At 36.6% G+C, this 18,988-nt stretch overlaps 1 protein-coding gene across 7 annotated transcripts in view; it reads right to left on the bottom strand.

Annotated features, from left to right (window-relative positions):
* Positions 1 to 18,988, bottom strand: part of apba2b (amyloid beta (A4) precursor protein-binding, family A, member 2b) — an 86,671-nt gene that overhangs the window by 2,393 nt on the left and 65,290 nt on the right. For 4 of the 7 annotated variants that reach the window (XM_051899103.1, XM_051899102.1, XM_051899105.1 and 1 more), the window contains 5 exons: positions 18,833 to 18,978; positions 12,060 to 12,095; positions 10,892 to 10,978; positions 6,478 to 6,663; positions 2,894 to 3,073 (listed from right to left, as the gene is read on the bottom strand). In XM_051899103.1, the coding sequence (XP_051755063.1) occupies positions 2,894 to 3,073; positions 6,478 to 6,663; positions 10,892 to 10,978; positions 12,060 to 12,095; positions 18,833 to 18,978 (635 nt within the window). Of the gene's footprint in view, positions 1 to 2,893; positions 3,074 to 6,477; positions 6,664 to 10,891; positions 10,982 to 12,059; positions 12,096 to 18,832; positions 18,979 to 18,988 lie in introns of all 7 variants that reach the window. The other 3 variants (XM_051899106.1, XM_051899107.1, XM_051899108.1) reach the window with 3 other exon arrangements.

Raw genomic sequence — 18,988 nt, 5'->3', positions numbered from 1 at the left:
GAGAGAGAGAGAGACAGAGGCATAGGCAAGGGATTGTAGTTGATGTCAATAAAAGGCCATAAAAGAACAAAGCAATTAAGGAAACAATTTTATTCAGCTGATAACATGAGACTGACAGCATGAGGGTTCAATATAGCACAGCCTTTACCTCTAGTGTACATTGTGTTCAAATGAAACTATAGGAAAAAAATTGAAATTTAGAAAAAATAGCCTTAGAAATTTCAGTTATTTGTGCACTGGGGAAGACTATGTGCAAAAAAAGGCTAAAAAATGTCAATGACATTTATTTATGTACAAATAATCTATACAATTCTGTTCAAAAGTTTGGGGTTGGTAAAAAATTATTTTGTTTTTGAAAGAAGTCCCTTATGCTCACAAAGGCTGCATTTACTTGATAAAAAATACAGTAAAACAGTAATATTGTGAAATGTTAAGCGCAAAGTATACTTCAATTTTTACGCGTGCGCGAGGGTCAGCGTACAGTGCGCGTGACGCAAATGTCATCATCAGAAGAGTACGTGGGTATTGTATCCACACCGCCGCATTTAATTTTTCTTTGCAATAATTAGTTTATACACAAGGTGGCAACTGTGCCCTGGGTGCATCAATTCACAAGGTAGTCAAAGGTAGTGGTGCTTTTCCACTGCATGGTACGGCTCAGTACGGCTCACTTTTTGGCGCTTTTCCACTGCATGGGACGGCTCCAAGCAAGCCGTACCGATACTAAATGTGACGTGTAAACAATGCAGATCACTGATTGGTCAGAGAGAATCGTCACTACCAGCGTCATTCAATTTGAAACACGAGACGCCAAACCCGCTAGATTTAAATAGTCAGCAACAGCCACCGCAGTATCATTTGCTCGCGCAACTTTTTTTAAACGACCGTCACACGCAACTTGAAAAAAGAAATCATGGTTAGTACACGAGGTGACTCGTTGGTAGCCGAGGAGCGGATCCACGGCAGTAAAGGCGGCGCAGCTATAATGATCGGTCTATAATCCCACCCACTTTGAAGCAGCACTAAACTGCAGTGGAAAAGCAAACGAGCCGAGCCGAGCCAAAGTAAGCGAGCCGTGCCGAACCGAGTCGTTCCATGCAGTGGAAAAGCTCCAAAAGAAAAACTGCATAAACAGAACAGACCACAGCACATGCAAGCTACAGCGAGAAAGGAGACATACACAGACGAGAGATTGTGCAAAGAGGTTAGAAAGTACCCTCATTTGTACAACTCTAGCATAAAAGATTACAAAGATATTTACATGGGGTGTAACTCCTGGCGAGAGATTGCTCAAAACTACGCATGTGTCGAACGCAAGGCTGTGCGTTTGACTGTACTGCTCGCGTACACGTTAAAAAAAAAAAAAAAGAAGTATACTTGGGGCTTTATTGTGAAATTTGTTTTTAATTTTAACATATATTAAATTGTAATTTATTCAAAATATTTAAAGCGGATTTTTCAGCATCATTACTCCAGTATTCAGTGTCACAAGAAACCTTCAGAAATCATTTTAATATGCTGATTTTGTGCTCAAGAAACATTTCTTATTTTTAATCAATGTTGAAAACTTTTCGTGGAAACTTTGATACATTTTTTTCAGGATTCTATTATGTCAATTTAATACATCATTGCTGAATAAAAGTATTCATTTCTTTCAAAAAAAAAAAAAAAGTAAATCATACCGACCCCAAACTGATAGTGTATATTATATAATTGTAAGAGAATATCAATATTTTAGAGGATTAACATTCAATAAAATTGTACATTACTATCATGCTGCTTGTCATCCAGTTTAATGGGTTTAACTTGTGTCCTGCCCAGATGCTGTGCTTTACTGGGAGTCCATGAGCACTATTTGCATTGGAAATCATCTGATTATTTATTGGACATTGGGATTTTAATCACTGTAATTTTGTCTTGTCTGTATGGCTTCTTTATTTGACAGTTGGTGAGCTCTCAAACTTTGCAACAGACAGTCAATAATTGAAACTGTGATTTACTGTGATTGACAGCATTTGAATGCAGACTGCTTAGAACATTTGGTCCCACTTTATATTAGGTGGCCTTAACTACTATGTACTTGTGTCAAAAAAAAAAGTACGATGTACTTATTGGGTTCATATTGTATTGCAAAACACTTTTGCTGCTATTTAGATGGGATATGGGTAAGGTTAGGGAAAGCTTTGGTGGTATGGGTAGGTTTAAGGGTAGGGGTAAGGTGTAAGGGAAGGGTCAACAGTGTAATTAGAAATGTAATTACAGAAATTAATTACAGATGTTATTACATGCAAGTGTTTTTAAAATATAAGTACAATGTAAAAACATGTACGTACACAAATGTAAGTACATAGTAGTTAAGGCCACTTAATATAAAGTGGGACCGAACATTTAATTTTATTATGCATAATCTTGCTGCCTAATGTCATTTGTAAACGGCTGACCTTTTTTTCATTTCGTTTAATTTCACTGTTTAATAGCCGTTTCAGAAGCAGATTTTAGGATCAACATTGTAGACAACAAAATTTATCTAGCACACATTTTTCTGTTAAGTGATATCTGTGCTTTCACACTTCTGAAAAGCATTAGTCTCCACTGGTTATAAATGCACAGCAACACTATGCTAAATCATTTATTTAAGCTATTATATAAGCAAAATATTTAAGTTCATTAGTTGCTTTAGAAACCACCACAAATGTTACCAATGGTTTTCATGTTTTGTTTTGTTTTTTCAACAAACGCAAGTGTTCCATATTTGTGCTGCTGTCCATCATCACTGCTCTCTGTCTTCTAGTAATCCCACTTGTATTGACCAGAAAACCAGCAGTGAACAGGGTCAGCTGTGGTCTAACATAGAGAGAGCGCTTAATAGAGAAGAAAGTGTCTGGCAGCTGACCTCTTTGCAGTTGTCAGAGTTTGAGAAGTGGATGAGGTCATCATTGTACATCTCCTGTGTGTTGATGATGTCGCTGTACTCTTTCTGGCTCAGGTCCTCTGGGTTGATCCCATTGGCTCTCAGGAATTCCTGGTAGGCCACGCTGAATGCCTGACCAATGGACTGTGCTATGAGCTGGGCCTGGATTTGTTGGAGAAGAAAACTAGGTGAAACAACTGCGAGAGTTAAACAGATCTAAATCTACTTTACACATAGTCTTTGTTCTTTTGTTATGAGCCTTTTAAACAAAAAAAGCAAGTTAAGTCACATTTATTTATACAGGGCTTTATACAACACAGATTGTTTCAATAATAAACAGGAAAATAACAGCGTTAATGCTGTTCAAAATTCATCAGTTATAAAACAAATTTAATTTCAGCCATAAAGCAGCTCTAAAGAAGACAATAGTGTCATTATTCAGCTCAAATTAGGTTAATGTTGATTGAATTCAGTTCAATAACAGTGTCAGGGTTGCAAAGTTCATCAGTAATAAAACTATGAAGCAGTTCTACAGAAGACAATAGTGTCACTATTCAGCTCAGTTCAATGAGTGTTGATGTTGTAAAATTCATCAGTTACAAAAGAAATTCAATTTAGCTATAAAGCAGCTCTAAAGAATGCAATAGTGTCATTATCCAGCTCAGTTCTGTTCAAATTTTGTTCTCATCTGATAGTGTCAGTACAGTCAAATCAATAATATTACTAAATAGTTTGTCTTTTAAAGGGATAGTTCGCCCAAAAATGAACATTTTGTAATCATTCACTCACTCTCATGTTGTTCCAAACCTGTATGAGTTTTTTTCTTCTGTTGAACACGAAGATATTTTAGTAACGGTAGCCATTGACTTCCATAGCATTTTTTTCCTACTATGAAAGTCAATGGCTACCGTCAACTGTTTGATTATCATCATCCTTTAAAATATCTTCTTTTGTGTTCAACAGAAGAAAGTTTGGAACAACTTGAGGTTGAGTAAGTGATGACAAATTTTTCATTTTTGGGTAAATTATCCCTTTAAACCCCAAGTGAGCAATCCAAAAGCAACAGTGGCAAGGAACCCAAATCCATCAGGTGACAGCAGTGGAGAAAAAAACCTTCGGAGAAACCAGGCTAAGTAAGGAGGCCAGTTCTCAGAATTTAAGCTTCTGTGCCTTTTGTATACATATATATACTGCATCAATGCAGCAGATGAACACCGTGTCATTTTTTCACTCCATTGATTTGATGTTTTGTGAATCTGCTCACTCATAATGTATCATTGTACATCGATTTCACACTCTAGAACAGGTTTACATTTTTTAACGATTTCAATAACCGCCAGCTGTCGTCTCTGAAGGCATGGTGGTGCTAGGGTAGTGCTCACTGTGAAGGAAGTAGAAAAGTTGCTGGAAAAAGGCTATTATATGCTAAAAAGAGGTACACTGGAAAAGCGGTTCACTCCCTTTGCTAATGATTGTGGCTGTTTTGTGATGCAAAGACACGGTTTCTGATTTAACAGTTCCCCTCAGGCGATGTGTGCAGGTAGGGGTCATGCCATTAATAATCTAACATCCCAACATGTGTGCAGGCTTTGATTTGCACAGGAACCACAGCGGCTTCAGGAATATTCAGAGACCTGAAAATCTAAATCAGCCATGATAAAAACACAAAGAAAGACACACCAGCAGAGACCAGACAGGTGGTGAACCGACTGATTTAGATTGACCCCAGAGGAGAGATGGAGCAAACTTATCAAAGTTCACACTTTTGTTAGGATCATAACAACTTATATGATATGACTCTGCTAAGTAGACAACGGAAATGTGATATGAAAAATAGGTTTAGTAAAAATAAAGAAGTGGATCAAGCCTCTATAAATGACTCATTTGTGGGCGCGCACAGACACGCACACACTCATTGGCTGAAACATGAAAGAGTGTAATTAGACAGCATGAGTGAGGAACAACTGCAATGCAGAGGAGTGTTGTAGAGGAAAGAAAAGTAGGTCCATTAGAACAGGATTATGTAAAGCTGCAGCCACGGTTACTTTTGAGACTATTCTCTGAACCTCAGGTGAATCTGAATGTGAGCTTTAGCTGTATAACGACTCCCATTCCATAAATACACTACTGTACAAAAGTTTGAGGTCAGTATGTTTTTTTTTGTTTTGAAGGCAACGCTTTGGTATGGGGAACACATATTCACTATTAACTATGACTTTTGCCTTAATAAACTCTTAATTAATTAATTAATTAATACTTAGTAAGGTAGTTGTTGTAGGGTTTAAGTTTAGGTATTGGGAAGGATTTAGGGATGTAAAATATGGTCATGCAGAATAAGGCATTAATATGCACTTTATAAGTACTAATAAACAGACAATATACAAGCTAATAAGCAACTAGTTAAAAGTGAGAATTGTTCCCCATACTAAAGTGTTACTGAAATTAATACTTTAATTCAGCAAGGATATATGAAATTGATCAAAAGTGACAGCAAAGACATCTATAATGTTACAAAGGATTTCTATGTAAAATAATTACTGTTGTTTTGAACTTTTTTTTTGTATTCACCAAAGAATCCTGAAGAAATATATATCAGTTTCCGCAAAAATAAGCAGCACAAACTTTTTCAACATTGATCATAAGAAATGTTACTTGAGCGCCAAATCAGCATATTAGATAGATTTCTGAAGGATCATGTGACACTGAAGACTGGAGTAATTCAGCTTTGCCAACACAGGACTAAATTACATAATTATTATATTAGAAAACAGTTGTTATAAATTGAAAAAATATTTCACAATATAACTGTTTTTACTGTATTTTGATCAAACAGTTGCAGCCTTGATGATCATAAGAGACTTCTTTCAAAAACATTAAAAAATCTTACTGACCCCAAACTTTTAAACGACCGTATATATATATATATATATATTACACACACACAGTCAAACCAAAAATTATTCACATTTTTGATATATTTTACTAGTGGGTGCAGGACACTATAGTTCATTTATGTAAGTGAGGATAGCAAAATAAAATAAACTGTGACATATTATACCCAAAAATTCTTCATACAGTGGACTACCAGTAAAATTGATAAAAAAAAAAAATATTCAGACACTTTGACCTGACCATGTTTTGCTTAAGTGTTATCTGACATAATTAAGATACATTTTTTCTGACAGTTTAACTCTGAGATCTTGTCATATTTTATTACCATTTTTTTAAACTATAGTGAATAAACTGTATTAGTGAATGAAATGTTCAAGGTGTCTGAATACATTTTGGTTTGACTGTATATATACAAATCAAATATGTACACTTTTGCATTTTAGAATAACATTAAAGCTGCATGTACGCTGGTCACATGTCCTCTGTTTTTCCAACTTGTCCATAAAAATAAATAAATAAATACACATAAAGTCTAAATTTTGTTCTTTAAAAGAAAGTTATTTAGGCGCAAATTATTAAGTGAGCATCAATTATTTTTGTCCAAACCTTGGACTGGTATACTGTACTATATATATATTAAAAAAGGAAACAGAATTATTCAAAGCCACACTCACATCCTCGGACTCAAAGACATGGCATATCATTTTGTACTGCTTCTTGGCCTCAGGAGCTCCAGGGGTCGTCTCGATGCAGTCCTGTGAGGCGGTGCGTGGCATGCGGCGTCTTGCCATCAGAACCACAATGTTTCCGATGTCAGCAATGTATGAGATGGTGCGCAAAGCATTATCCATCATGGTCTCCTACAAAACAACCAAGAGAGTAACCACAATGACTTCTTTGCATTCTTAGTTTTAATCCAATTTAGCAGCTTAGTTATCATTTTGGAGACTTTCTTATCCCAGTGGGCTTACTTTATATTTTCTTAGGGACAGCCTCCGGAAAAAACCTGGGGTTAAGCATGCACAGCAGGTTTCCGGAACACCCCTATTCATGAATCCCTCCCTCAGGAAGATCTGTTTGAAGCTACAAGCTTACAGCCTTGGGTTAACCCACATCTTTAAACAGTAAGCTACAGCCATCCCTGCTTAGTAAAGGGGAAATGACCTTGAAATTGTATTCACTAAAATATCTCTTGATGCTGTTCTGTTTGAGATACCCACATTTGATTTTCCATGAACTGGATGTTTGAGCAGCACAAGAAACAGAATGAATGACATGCACTCATATGTACAAAAGAAAAGGCAATACATCATCCGATAGCTGAAAGAATTAATGATCCAGAGCACAGAGGAAATTCATGCAGCATTTTGATTCAATGCACACAAAGGTCATGTGTGGGATTTTCAATTTCATTTTTCATTTTAGCGCAGCCCTTCTTTAAATTATATGACCATAATATGTAACATTTACTTCATAGGCTAGATTGTGAAGCGCAGTTCTAATATCATTTATTATAAATAACTTCTTCTTTCAACTTAATGTATGTATTTTACATACAGCTAGCAGATATATGATACCCTGAAAAAAGCCTCCTCTGTTATTCACTAATAATACCCATCTTACATGAAGGAAATACCATTGCTTGCAAAGAAGAAAAATAACAGTGTTTAAGGTAAGGTTATGTTTTAGGCTTTGGTTCTGTGTTACTGAAATTTTGCATGTGAGATGCTTTATCATTGTCATTTTGTTTTTTCGGGTTGGCTGAGCACCAGAATCCACATATAGTCATTATAAACTCAGCAAAAACAGAAGCATCCCTTTACAGGACACTGTAGTTTAAAGATAATTTTGTAAAATCCAAATAAGCTTTACATATCTTTATTGTAAAAGGTTTAAACAATCTTTTTCATGCTTGTTCAATGAACCATAAGAAATTATTGAACGTGCAGCTGTGGAACAGTCCTTAAGACACTAATAGTTTATAGGCGGTAGACAATTAAAGGGTTAGTTCACCCAAAAATGAACGTTCTGTCATTAAGTACTCACCCTTCATGTCTTTCCAAACCCGTAAGACCTTCATTCATCTTTGGAACACAAATTAAGATATTTTTGATGAAATCCAAGAGGTTTTTTATCCTCCATTAAAAGCATTGTAATTACCGCCATTCAAGGTCCAGAAAGGTACTAAAGACATTGTTAAAATAGTCAACGTGACTGCAGTGGTTCAACCTTAATGTTATGAAGCGAGAATACTTTTTGTGCACAAAAAAAAAAAAAAAAAAAATGACCTTATTCAACAATTTCTTCTCTACCCTGTCAGACTCATACGCATTTGACGTAGTAGGCACAGTCCAGCGCTTCAGTGTTTACATCCTACAGCAGCTCATTATTGGCCGGCTCCTGTGTCAGCATCACACGCATGCGTTATGCTGCTCACGTGAACAGCGTCGGCCAATACCGAGTCAGAGTTTGGACGTAAACACTGTGCCTACTATGTCAACTGCGTAGGAGAATGACATGGGAGAGACGAAATTGTTGAATAAAGTCATTATTTTTGTGTTGTTTTTGCACACAAAAAGTATTCTCATCGCTTCATAACATTAAGGTTGAACCACTGCAGTCACGCTGACTATTTTAACAATGTCTTTACTATTTTTCTGGACATTTAATGATGATAATTACGTTGCTTTCTATGGGGGATAAAAAAAAACCTCTTGGATTTCATCAAAATATCTTAATTTGTGTTCCTAAGATGAAAGAAGATCTTACGGGTGTGGAACTACATGAGGGTGAGTACTTAATGACAGAAATTTCATTTTTGGGTGAACTAACCCTTTAAACCAGTGGTTCCCAAACCTGTCCTGGAGGACCCCCAGTCCTGCACATTTTGTATGTCTTCCTGTTTCTGGCACACCCATTTCAGGTCTTGATGTCTCTACTAATGAGCACATGAGTTGAACCAGGTGTGATATATGAGGGAGACATACAAAATGTGCAGGGCTGGGGGTCCTCCAGGACAGGTTTGGGAACCACTGCTTTAAACAATAGCTTAGGACACTATATTGACATTTCTGCTGACTCTGAAAAAGATGCTCAGGGTCCCTGATCACCTGTGAACATGCCATAGTTCCGCTGCAGGTGGCATGAGGACTGCAGATGTGGCCAGAGCGATAAACTGCAATGTCCCTAATTTATGATGCCTAAGACAGTACAACAGATAGACAGTTGATCGTCCTTGCAGTGTCAAACCTTGTGTAACCATGTGTCCCCCCAGATGTGTTCGAGAACTTGCAAGTGCCTTGATGGAAAGGTGGAGCAACATCTCACAGCAAGAACTGGCAAATCTTGTGTAGTTTCTAGAGGATGAAATACACTGTAGAACTTAAAGCAGCTGCCGGCCACAACACATACTGACTGCTAGTTTTAACATTCCCCCCCTTTTTTTCTTCTTCATGGACTCATTATTCCATTTCTGTTTGTCAAATGTCTGTGAAACTTTTTTAGTATGTCTCAGTTGTTAAATCTTTTTATGTACATACAAATATTTACACATTAGGAAATTTGCTAGAGAAAAAAGCAGTTGAAAGTGAGAAGACGTTTCTATTTTTGCTCAATTTATGTTTACATACAGTCAAGTAATCTATTACCAGCCTAGTAATCCATTTAAAGGTGATTACACAGAAGAAAGAAAAGTCTGATCTCAATTTAATATGCAAAAATATGCAATTGCAATTCTGTATGCAAATATTACAATGATGTCATCACTATTTAGTTATATGTATGCAATTATATTTGGTATAGGCTACACATGTATATACAGTATGTATGCATTCCATCAATGTAAGTGGGAGACCATCAAACTTTAATAGTACCTTTGGAGTCTGTGTGCTTGGCGGATTGTGCTGAAATCATTCTAAAAGTTTCAGACTTATAGGTACTTTCAAGGTTTGAGGAGTACCTTGCAGGCACTGTAATGAATCTGTTACAGCCAATAGAGACTCAGTCTGTGAGATGTGACAGGCAGGGTGAGGACTGACACTGCATTGCAGCACATAACGAAATGTCCGTGCCAGCCTGCCCACTCACTGCTGTTCAGAAAGAACTCATACACATAATTGCAGCAACACACACACACAGCTATGTTACTCAGTGGTACCAGGGCACTAAATGTACCATTAAATGCAGCACAGCATGTAGCTCTTCCTACCTTATGCTTACAGTACCACTAGTGTGGAAAAGGAGGAGCTGTTGATCGTATACAGCATGTGTAAAATGTGCAGCTGGAGATTAAGCACAAAGCTTATAGCCATCATTAAGCTCTCCATCACTAACAACTGTCTACAAGCCTGATCATATGCACATCCCTTACGTGTTTTATGTCAGTTATGTAACAAAGAGTTATGTAATATAAAATATCTGAATAAAAAACACTCTCTTTGCATTAATATTTCACCATTCTAAATAAGATTGATCTCCTTTCTTCAAAATATAATTTATAATGTATACTCTATGTCTTAAGAACGTCTCTGTCTTCATATTTTGGCCATTCCAACTTGATATATATATATATATAATCTTCTATTCTTAACAATATATTTATTTTTTTTGCAATATAATATATTTCAACAATATTTTCATTAACTTTTTCATAAATTATAAATGAACAAAAACAACAACAACCACTTATTTGGAATATTTCAAGAAAGAAAGGGGAAAAAAATGCTAACCCCAGAGTAAGGATAATTTATAAATGGTCCCCAATTTTTTAAAAAATAGAACGTAATCTTAGTTAATGTTTTAAGAGTTTATAGTAGGTAGTAAAAAAAAAATCTAATATCAATTATGAAGAAAACAAGCAACAGGGAAATGAAACCTGTATAGGCTACATATTTTGCTTTAGGGCTATTTTGTTCCTGTTTCGTGGGCTTATTTGATTAGATTTTCAAGAAAATCATCCAAGTGTTACAATCAGTTTAGCTGTCAGTTAATGACTTACGCTAATGTGCTTCCATTTACTACCATTTTATATTTTGGTCTTTTCAGATTTTATTTCGATAGCTGTAGCTCTAGGCAGCCGCATGAACTCACCTGGGTGTCTGCATTGAGCACTTTGATCCTTTGAGTTGAGATGAAAAGATCCACCTCCGTCAAAGTCTGAGCATCTCCCTCTGGGCTCTGCTAACAAAAAACAAAAACCAAAAAAAAAAAAAAAAAGAACAAAAATATGAAAAACTGGCCTCTACCTCCAAGAGGTCACCATGCCATAATTCACAATGGCTCATGAGAAGACCTAAGGAAAAGGCACAACCTTTTTAAGTCCCTAATGAAAGTATTTTACGCTTCATAAATCATGCACTAGTATAAGCTTGTCCACATGGGAGGGGAGCCCAGGGCAGTGCTTAACCTCTGTAAATTGCAGCATTAATAGTCCAAATGGGAAACAATATGGTATGCTCAGGGGCAAAGAACATATGGATTGAAAATGTGAAACTGCATTGCTTATCGATAACCTGTCTAATTAATAATTGATTACTGTAGGGCAATGGTGACAAAGTATGTCTCACAATCAAAACTGTTGAAAGCATTTTTTTTTATTTTTTTTTTAAACTGTTCAACTGAGAAACACAGTGAGGTAATCAGGCCAAGAGACAAATAATAACTGGGTATACAGCCTCCTGTGATAAATAGAAGCCATGCAGAGGTTTGAAGTAATGAGATGATTGACACTAGAGAGCAAAGTGAAGGAATGAGAAAACGAGACCCATTCTGTGTAGTGAGGTGGAGCGCAGGGTGATGCAATGACAGACGTAAGTAAAATAACACAATGACAACACTTAACCAGCTGTCAGGCTGTCTCAGAGTGCCAATCATTTACCTGTCAGCACATTTCTCAGATTCTTGCTTTTGTTTTGTGATACTGCAATAAGAAATGAGTTCCACGGATGCTTATATCTACAATTTTTACAGGGTTAAAAGTGCAGTCTATGTAAAAATGGATTTTTAAATTTTGACTCCATATCGCCAAAGGTTCATATGCTTCAGTTGCAGCCCAGAAGAGGCTTGTTTGCCAATAATTAGTTAGACTGCGGTCATGAAGAGGCCCTCACGGATCCCGGACAGCCCGATCTAAAGCTTCACTCCACATAGTGTGAACCAGCACTTATGAAAACTACACAGATGATGGACACAGACATGGAGTAGATGGTTTAAAAAAGGCAAGTTGTTCTTCTATCACTCTTTTTTTTTTTTTACACACCGCCTTTTTCTTGATTTTGGCTGCCTTCTGTACCCTCTGGGAGACGTTCAGGAGGACAGTACAGGGGTCGTCACACACGGGAGCAGCAAAAAGGCATGAAGGTAAAAAAAAATACATTAAAAAACAGGCAAAAACATATAAACAACCAAACACAAAGTCTGCATGCCATGTATGGCATGTGTGTTCTTTGTACACAAACACAAACAAACCCAGAATGCAGCAACATTTCCCCCTGGACACACATACATACGGATAGCAAATCATAGGACATGCAGATATGGGTTAAATAACTGTTACATTGAAAGCCAAAAAATACAGAAGGTTTCAATTATTTTATCCATTGAAATTTTTCAGCAGGATAAGAAAAAATGTCTATTTGTACACAAATGAATATTTTAGCCCTCTTATAACAAAAGCAGTCATTACTTTCAATAAATGTCAAATTGTTATAGTTGTGTGATTCATCACTGACATTGGATTCTTTGTCAGAATCTCACAACAAATGCAGACACCTCAGTTTGTCAACCTGCCATATTATGACTTCAGGGAGAACAACAGCTGTCATAGTGGACCTGACTGGTGCAATGTTTTCTACTGTGCAACTGATATCATTTCAACAACGAAATTGAAGAAAAATATTAGGGTATTTTGATTTCATTCACAATAATGCATCATGATGGTAATTAAACAACTTTAATAACAACAACAACAAAATGACATGGCAAGATATTAACAATGCTTTTACAATGTTTTTTGAGGAAGGAAAATTTTAAACAATCCAATCATTTGGTTTAATTTTGCAGATGTTATTTATATACTATTATAATATTGACTCATATTTTGAATTATCTTTTATTTTTATATCTTCAGTTGTCATTTTAATTTTAGTTTGCTTCAGTAATTTTGTTATGTGCTTTTATCATAATTTTTTTATATTTCCATTTAGTTTTAATTTTTAGTACTTCAAACTTATTTCAGTAAGTTGCCAAGGCAATATTTCTCATTTTTTTAGTTTTTATTTCAGCTTTATTTCAATTAAAGGACATAATTTTAACCATTTTAGTTTTAGCTAACAATAACAACAAAATATGGCATCAATTAAAGAATATATTTCACTGAAAGACAAAAACTAGGACTTACAAAAAGGTCATTTAAAATGAACGCTGTCTACAAAACATTCCACAATTCCAAATAACATATAGCCTACTTGATTTATAAGAGTAAATTTGTATAGAATGAACATACACAATATAAACATAAAGAGGAGAGAAGGTTAGAAAGAGGTAAAAATTGCCCTGCAATACCTCTATCTATAAACACCCATAAGAGCCCACTCATTAGGAGTCTGATAGTGTGTGAGCAGCTTGAATGCACACATCAGTACAAGCATTCAACATTCATTCAGGTCTCTCTCTCTCTCTCTCTCTCTCTCTCTCTCTCTCTCTCTCTCTCTCTCTCTCTCTCTCTCTCTCCACCTTCTTCCACCTGAATGAGAGCATGATCCTTTGAACTGCTCTCATCTCTTTCTGGCTGAGCATCATGTGCACGACTACTCCTTTACTGTCATTTTGGCTGCCAACATGCCTCATCCTCCATTGGCAGACAGGAGAGAGAGAGGAGGAGATAAATCAACAGCAGAAGAGAGAAAGAGCTTGAAAGTAAAGGGGAAATGAGACGGTGAACGTGTGGGCGATGAATGTTGCATAAATTCTGCATCAATCTGGAGGCTACAGGGATACACTTCAATAAAACATTAGGCATTTTTCCGACGTTTCTTGCCTAAAACAAAAGAAATGGCTACATCTTTCTTTCTTGGCCAGCATGAAAAAGAATGTGCTGCGATTATGTTGGCTTAGGTACTGCTGTTATTATTCAGAAAAGATGAGAGATACTAGAGACAGACTGAGGTCTGGACAGTGTTTCTCCTCCACAGCCCCATCAGTGATTCTCAAGTATCCCTTCATCGACACCAAATTACTTTTAACTCATAACAACAAGTATGAAATATCACGTAAGTGAAATCAAAGGTTAATGAGAATTTATACATGTACCACAGGCCAATGGCAGAACATGTAAGATTAAACCGAATTAAGTGAATTATAATTATCATAGAATTGCATCATGTGCAGTGTTTGCATATCATGTGTGTTTTGATTTTGTACTTTAAAGTAACATATTTAAAATCAGGAATAAAATCAGACACCAGTGGTATCATATTGTGCTTCTTTGGCTCACGGTCTCACGCAAACAACAACAACAACACTATATATTTTAGGCTGGTCCAGTTAATAGATGCACATTCAAGAGTAAACAAACAGAAAAAAACCCAGATGGGACCTTTTAACTCTAAAGTGGAACCCATAGCCACCGTATTGAGTGCCACAATTTCTCCCATTTAGTTTTATACGAATGGGCCGTCTCCTCCCTTCTGGGTATGCGTACACCAGGTTGGAAATCACTACTTTAGAAGTGCGACGAGAAAAACACTGTCCTCAGGCTCTGCACTGACATACTGCGCACTCAGCTGTGGACAGACACATTATCATCTGCAGAGAGGAAGAGCAGATGTGTGAGTGCATGAATGTCACAGTTGTGTGTGAGCGAGATACTAAAAGGAAGAAGGAGAAAGCGAGGAAAAGAGAAAAAGGAAGGAAGATTGTGCAGTTCATCTCAACTCCCCCTGTAATCAATAATTTTATCCCTTAAAACTCATCACCAAAATGACATATTTAAAAAAAAAATGTTCCTGTGAAAATAATTTCTTCATGCCTTAAAATAGCTTGAATGTAACTCTACACCCTTGCTTCATTTAGTATACACAGATCCATGACTATGCATACTAGTACGCACCTCCACTCAATCACACCAGCTCAGACTACCTGATCCACTCGCTCAACTGTAGTAAATGCTACACGATGGCAAGTGGAAATACTGGTTTAATTCAGCCATATATGTTTGAACCAGAAGCTGATTCAGAAGAATAAGAGGAAGAGCAAATTATACAGGCTTGTCTAACAGTATCAGAACGGTAATGCATTTTATGTATCGCTCTCTACAACATCGGACACATTAACAGTAATTTATTTGATTAGCCTTTAGCTTGACTGCGTTATCAAACATAATAATGTGTTGCTAATGTTACACAAACCATGTTCCCGTTCGCCATCTCAGCTGCCTTCTAAAAATCAGTATCCTTAGAAACACATTGAACAACTCAGAAAGTCAGGGGACAAAGGCATATAGTTCATCATAACATCGTAATATAGATCATATACATGATTCACTGGCTATATTGCTAAAATGTACCTAGTTTTTCATGTCAACAGAAAAATATACCGGGATAACCCGGCTTCTCTTCAGACCCTACAACCCCCAAAGAAGCATAGTTAATGATATGCTAAAGCCTGCCCTCACGTTGACAGGATTGGTTACAACATATATTTGTGAAGTAGAGAACAAGGGCGATTTCAAACCACGTTTTTGAGACTGTCTTTGATTCACTGCAGTTTTAAGGAGAAAATACTCAACAATGGTGCTGACTGATGAATTTGCATGGATTGCCTCACAGCTTATTAAAAACACCACACAGACATATAAAAAACATTAAAAACTTGACTTTCACCAAAGGGGGTCTTTAAGAATCTAGCCACATAATAACAGCAGGGAGAGAGAGGAGACGGAGAGAGTGTGTTGCCATGGTTTCATTTTGAATGGCTTTTAATGGTAGCTGGCAAGAGAAATGACCGGTTTGGCCCTTGGCAGAGGAAAGAGAAGGAGGTCTGAGATCACTGGTAGCCAGGGTGGATGCTGAAGCTGCATTCTGATTCACAGTGCAGTGTTCTTCACTGAGGGAATATCTGTAAAACTTCAGTTCACTTGACAAAATGTGTTCATGAATGCTCTACAGGGCCTAGTACGAACAAAGATAACACCTGACAATTCGTGAAAATTATTCTAATAATATTATTTTACTCAAGATTTCTATTATAAATAAATGCTTCTATTTATCAAAGAATCCTGAAAAAAAGTATTGTGGTTTCCACAAAGATATTAAGCAGCACAGCTGACAAATTGTGTGCACGCGTGTGTGTGGGTGTGTGTGCTTGTCCTTGCCACAGGTATGTGTTTCTAAATGTGGAGCAGCTTAGTAGGCCACTGTGGAGCATCTCATGTAAAATTAACTGCCAGCTGTTGACCAGGAGGACTGCAATGAAGCATCACTGCAGTTACAACAACAGTCTTTTCCTAAAATAACATGCAATACAAGAGGGAGCAATGTAAACTAGGGATTAAAGACTACTGCTTTGTAAGAATAAGGCATACAATACCTCAATAAACCATTTCAAAGCATTAAAATGTAATTTCTATCTCAAATTTGATGTCTCACTAGATTAAAAAAGTACCATGGTATTACTTTTTTGGACATGTGCATGCTGATACAATGTTTTTCTTTAAAGTATGTGCCATATAAATACCATGTCACATATGATCATCTGAACCAAGTATTACCATCAAAGTACCATGGATCCACAGGACCAAACAGCAGTGATTTCACAGACGCTCCTGTCATTACTAAACAAGTATGAACTTAGCCAAAAGTCACATATTCCTGATGCATTCAAATTTTACGGCTCTACAGCATGTTTCCATTTCTTATATTCAGATGCACTACTCGAGAACTGCTTCTGTCCTGAAAAAGCTAAATTGAAGTATACCAAGCATGAGTGGAGCCAAGCAGTCTGAAACTGATTGAGACACATCGTGCATAGCATATTTTGGTTAGGACAGCAGCGTCTCACAGTGCTTGTGTGGATTCCCATTGCTTATTGCTAAGAGGCATAAAACATCTAATGCAGGACTGACAGCACATCCATTAACTACTGCCCCAGCGCAGTGGAGTGCCAATCATGGCTAGTAATTATCAGCTAAACGAATAGATATGGGTAACCTATGGATTCATCCTGGCAATATGAATCCTCTTCTGTGATAAAATAAATAAATAAATAAATTGCAATTTAGAGAAACTACAAATTAGGGGTGTGCAATATTGACTAACATTGATATCTCAACATATTTTAGGGATTTTGTTGATAATGATAATTAGACAATATTTCGCTGAGTGTGTTTTTTTGCTGGTAACTTTTCTGGTTTAGGCCGGTTGTGGACAGCTGACTCCCAAAGCTTTTTATATTCTATACATTCTTGGCAGTGGAAATGGCAGAAATAAACTTTTCCATTAAGGGGCAATATTTCCCTCCCTATAATAATTTCCAGGGACATTTTTACATTTATAAAGGCAATTTTTCCTAACTGTACTAAATGTATGTGTCACCTTTTATGTCAAATTCTTACATTTAATCAAATTCATCTACCCCCAGTTTCACAGACAAGGTTTAAACCTAGTCCCAGACTAAAATGCATGTTTGAGCTGTTTTAACTGAAAGCAAGTTGCACTGACATATCTTTAAATATTGTTTTGTCTCAAGATGCACAGTAATGTTTTTTTTCTAAGGCCTGTTTATAAAAGCTACTTAAATGCCTTAATTGAACTAAAGCCTAATCCTGGCTTAATCTAAGCCCTGTCTGTGAAACCAGGCATTAAAATTTTAAGACACTGTTAGCATTTAAATGTACAGAGCCCCGCACACGACATGCAGGAAGAAAATAGTAGGCTAAATCGTGCGCACGATTTAGCAAACTGAGGGAACGAAATAGTAAAACATCTGCACGATTTAGCAAATCGAGGGAATGAAATAGTAAACTGTGTGCACAACTTAGTAAATCGAGGGAATGAATTAGTAAATCATGTGAACGATTTACTTTTTTTCTTGCATGTCATGTGCGGGACTCCGTACAAATGAAACCAGTATCAACAAAACTAACTTTTTGATTTGAAAAATACAATTTTTGAATATTGAAATATTAAATTATTCAAAAAATGATAATATATTTTTAGATATAAAATTAAAACCACCAGTAGTGAGTCACTGAATCATTCATTCAAAAAATGTGTTCAAAATGGATGATTCATTCAGAAACAAAGCAAGTGTCTTTATGTGAATGGGTTATTGAATCATTACCTCAAACGACTGGTTCAAAAACGCAGATTCATTCAGCAACTAAACACCACTGTGTTTTGCTCTGAGACATACAATGGGTCTGCTCTGGCTTTTTTTGGAACTATTTTCATTGGCATTCTAACTGCATTCTAATAGGCTGCATTCAAGGCGTGTTTTTGTTTGGTTGTTGCAAAGTGCGCAATGACATACTCAATGTCAGTTTGCACACTGTTAAAACAACACTTACAATAATACGTATCACACCTCCCTACTGCTAATGCAAAAAAAAAAAAAAAAGGAGAGAGATGGTATTAATATATAAGTGTGTACAGAGCTTTGTCTTTTGTTTTTTGTCTACCCATTAATTGTTACTGGAGAAGTTCAGTATCGAAAGTGATTTGGGGGGAAAAAAACTGCCAGTTTCATTGCGTCACAAGTTCTCTTAAAACAATAAATTCACTTGAATTTTCCATGTAACATGGCAACAGGAGGGCTTTCTACTTTAACCAATTGGGAGGAAGAGGGATTACACTGCTACACCATGGAAAATAATCCTATAACTACTGATTAGTCAACAAGTCCTGGGGTGTAAACAAACAAATCTCATCTCATCTAATTTTCCAGAGAGAAATCTGCATTAGTTTCATCCAAACTGCTTCGCTTGAGAGCCACGCCAAAATAAAATGGAAATACAGAGGTTCTAGGGTTCTGTACCTTGACCCGGCTGACTGCCTCCTGGGCCTGCATCATCCTGATGTTTTTAGATGGATTTCTCTCTGACAGAAGCTGAGTGGACCCGAGGTAGTTGGCGGCAAAGATAATCCCATCAATGAGGTCCTCAGGCTCACATGGGCCTGGCACTGTTAGAAG

Source organism: Ctenopharyngodon idella, chromosome 7, assembly GCF_019924925.1.
Source record: "Ctenopharyngodon idella isolate HZGC_01 chromosome 7, HZGC01, whole genome shotgun sequence".
NCBI classification, from domain to species: Eukaryota; Metazoa; Chordata; class Actinopteri; order Cypriniformes; family Xenocyprididae; genus Ctenopharyngodon; species Ctenopharyngodon idella.
Note: the sequence above shows the minus strand (reverse complement) of the source record. Positions and strands in the feature narration are given on the sequence as shown.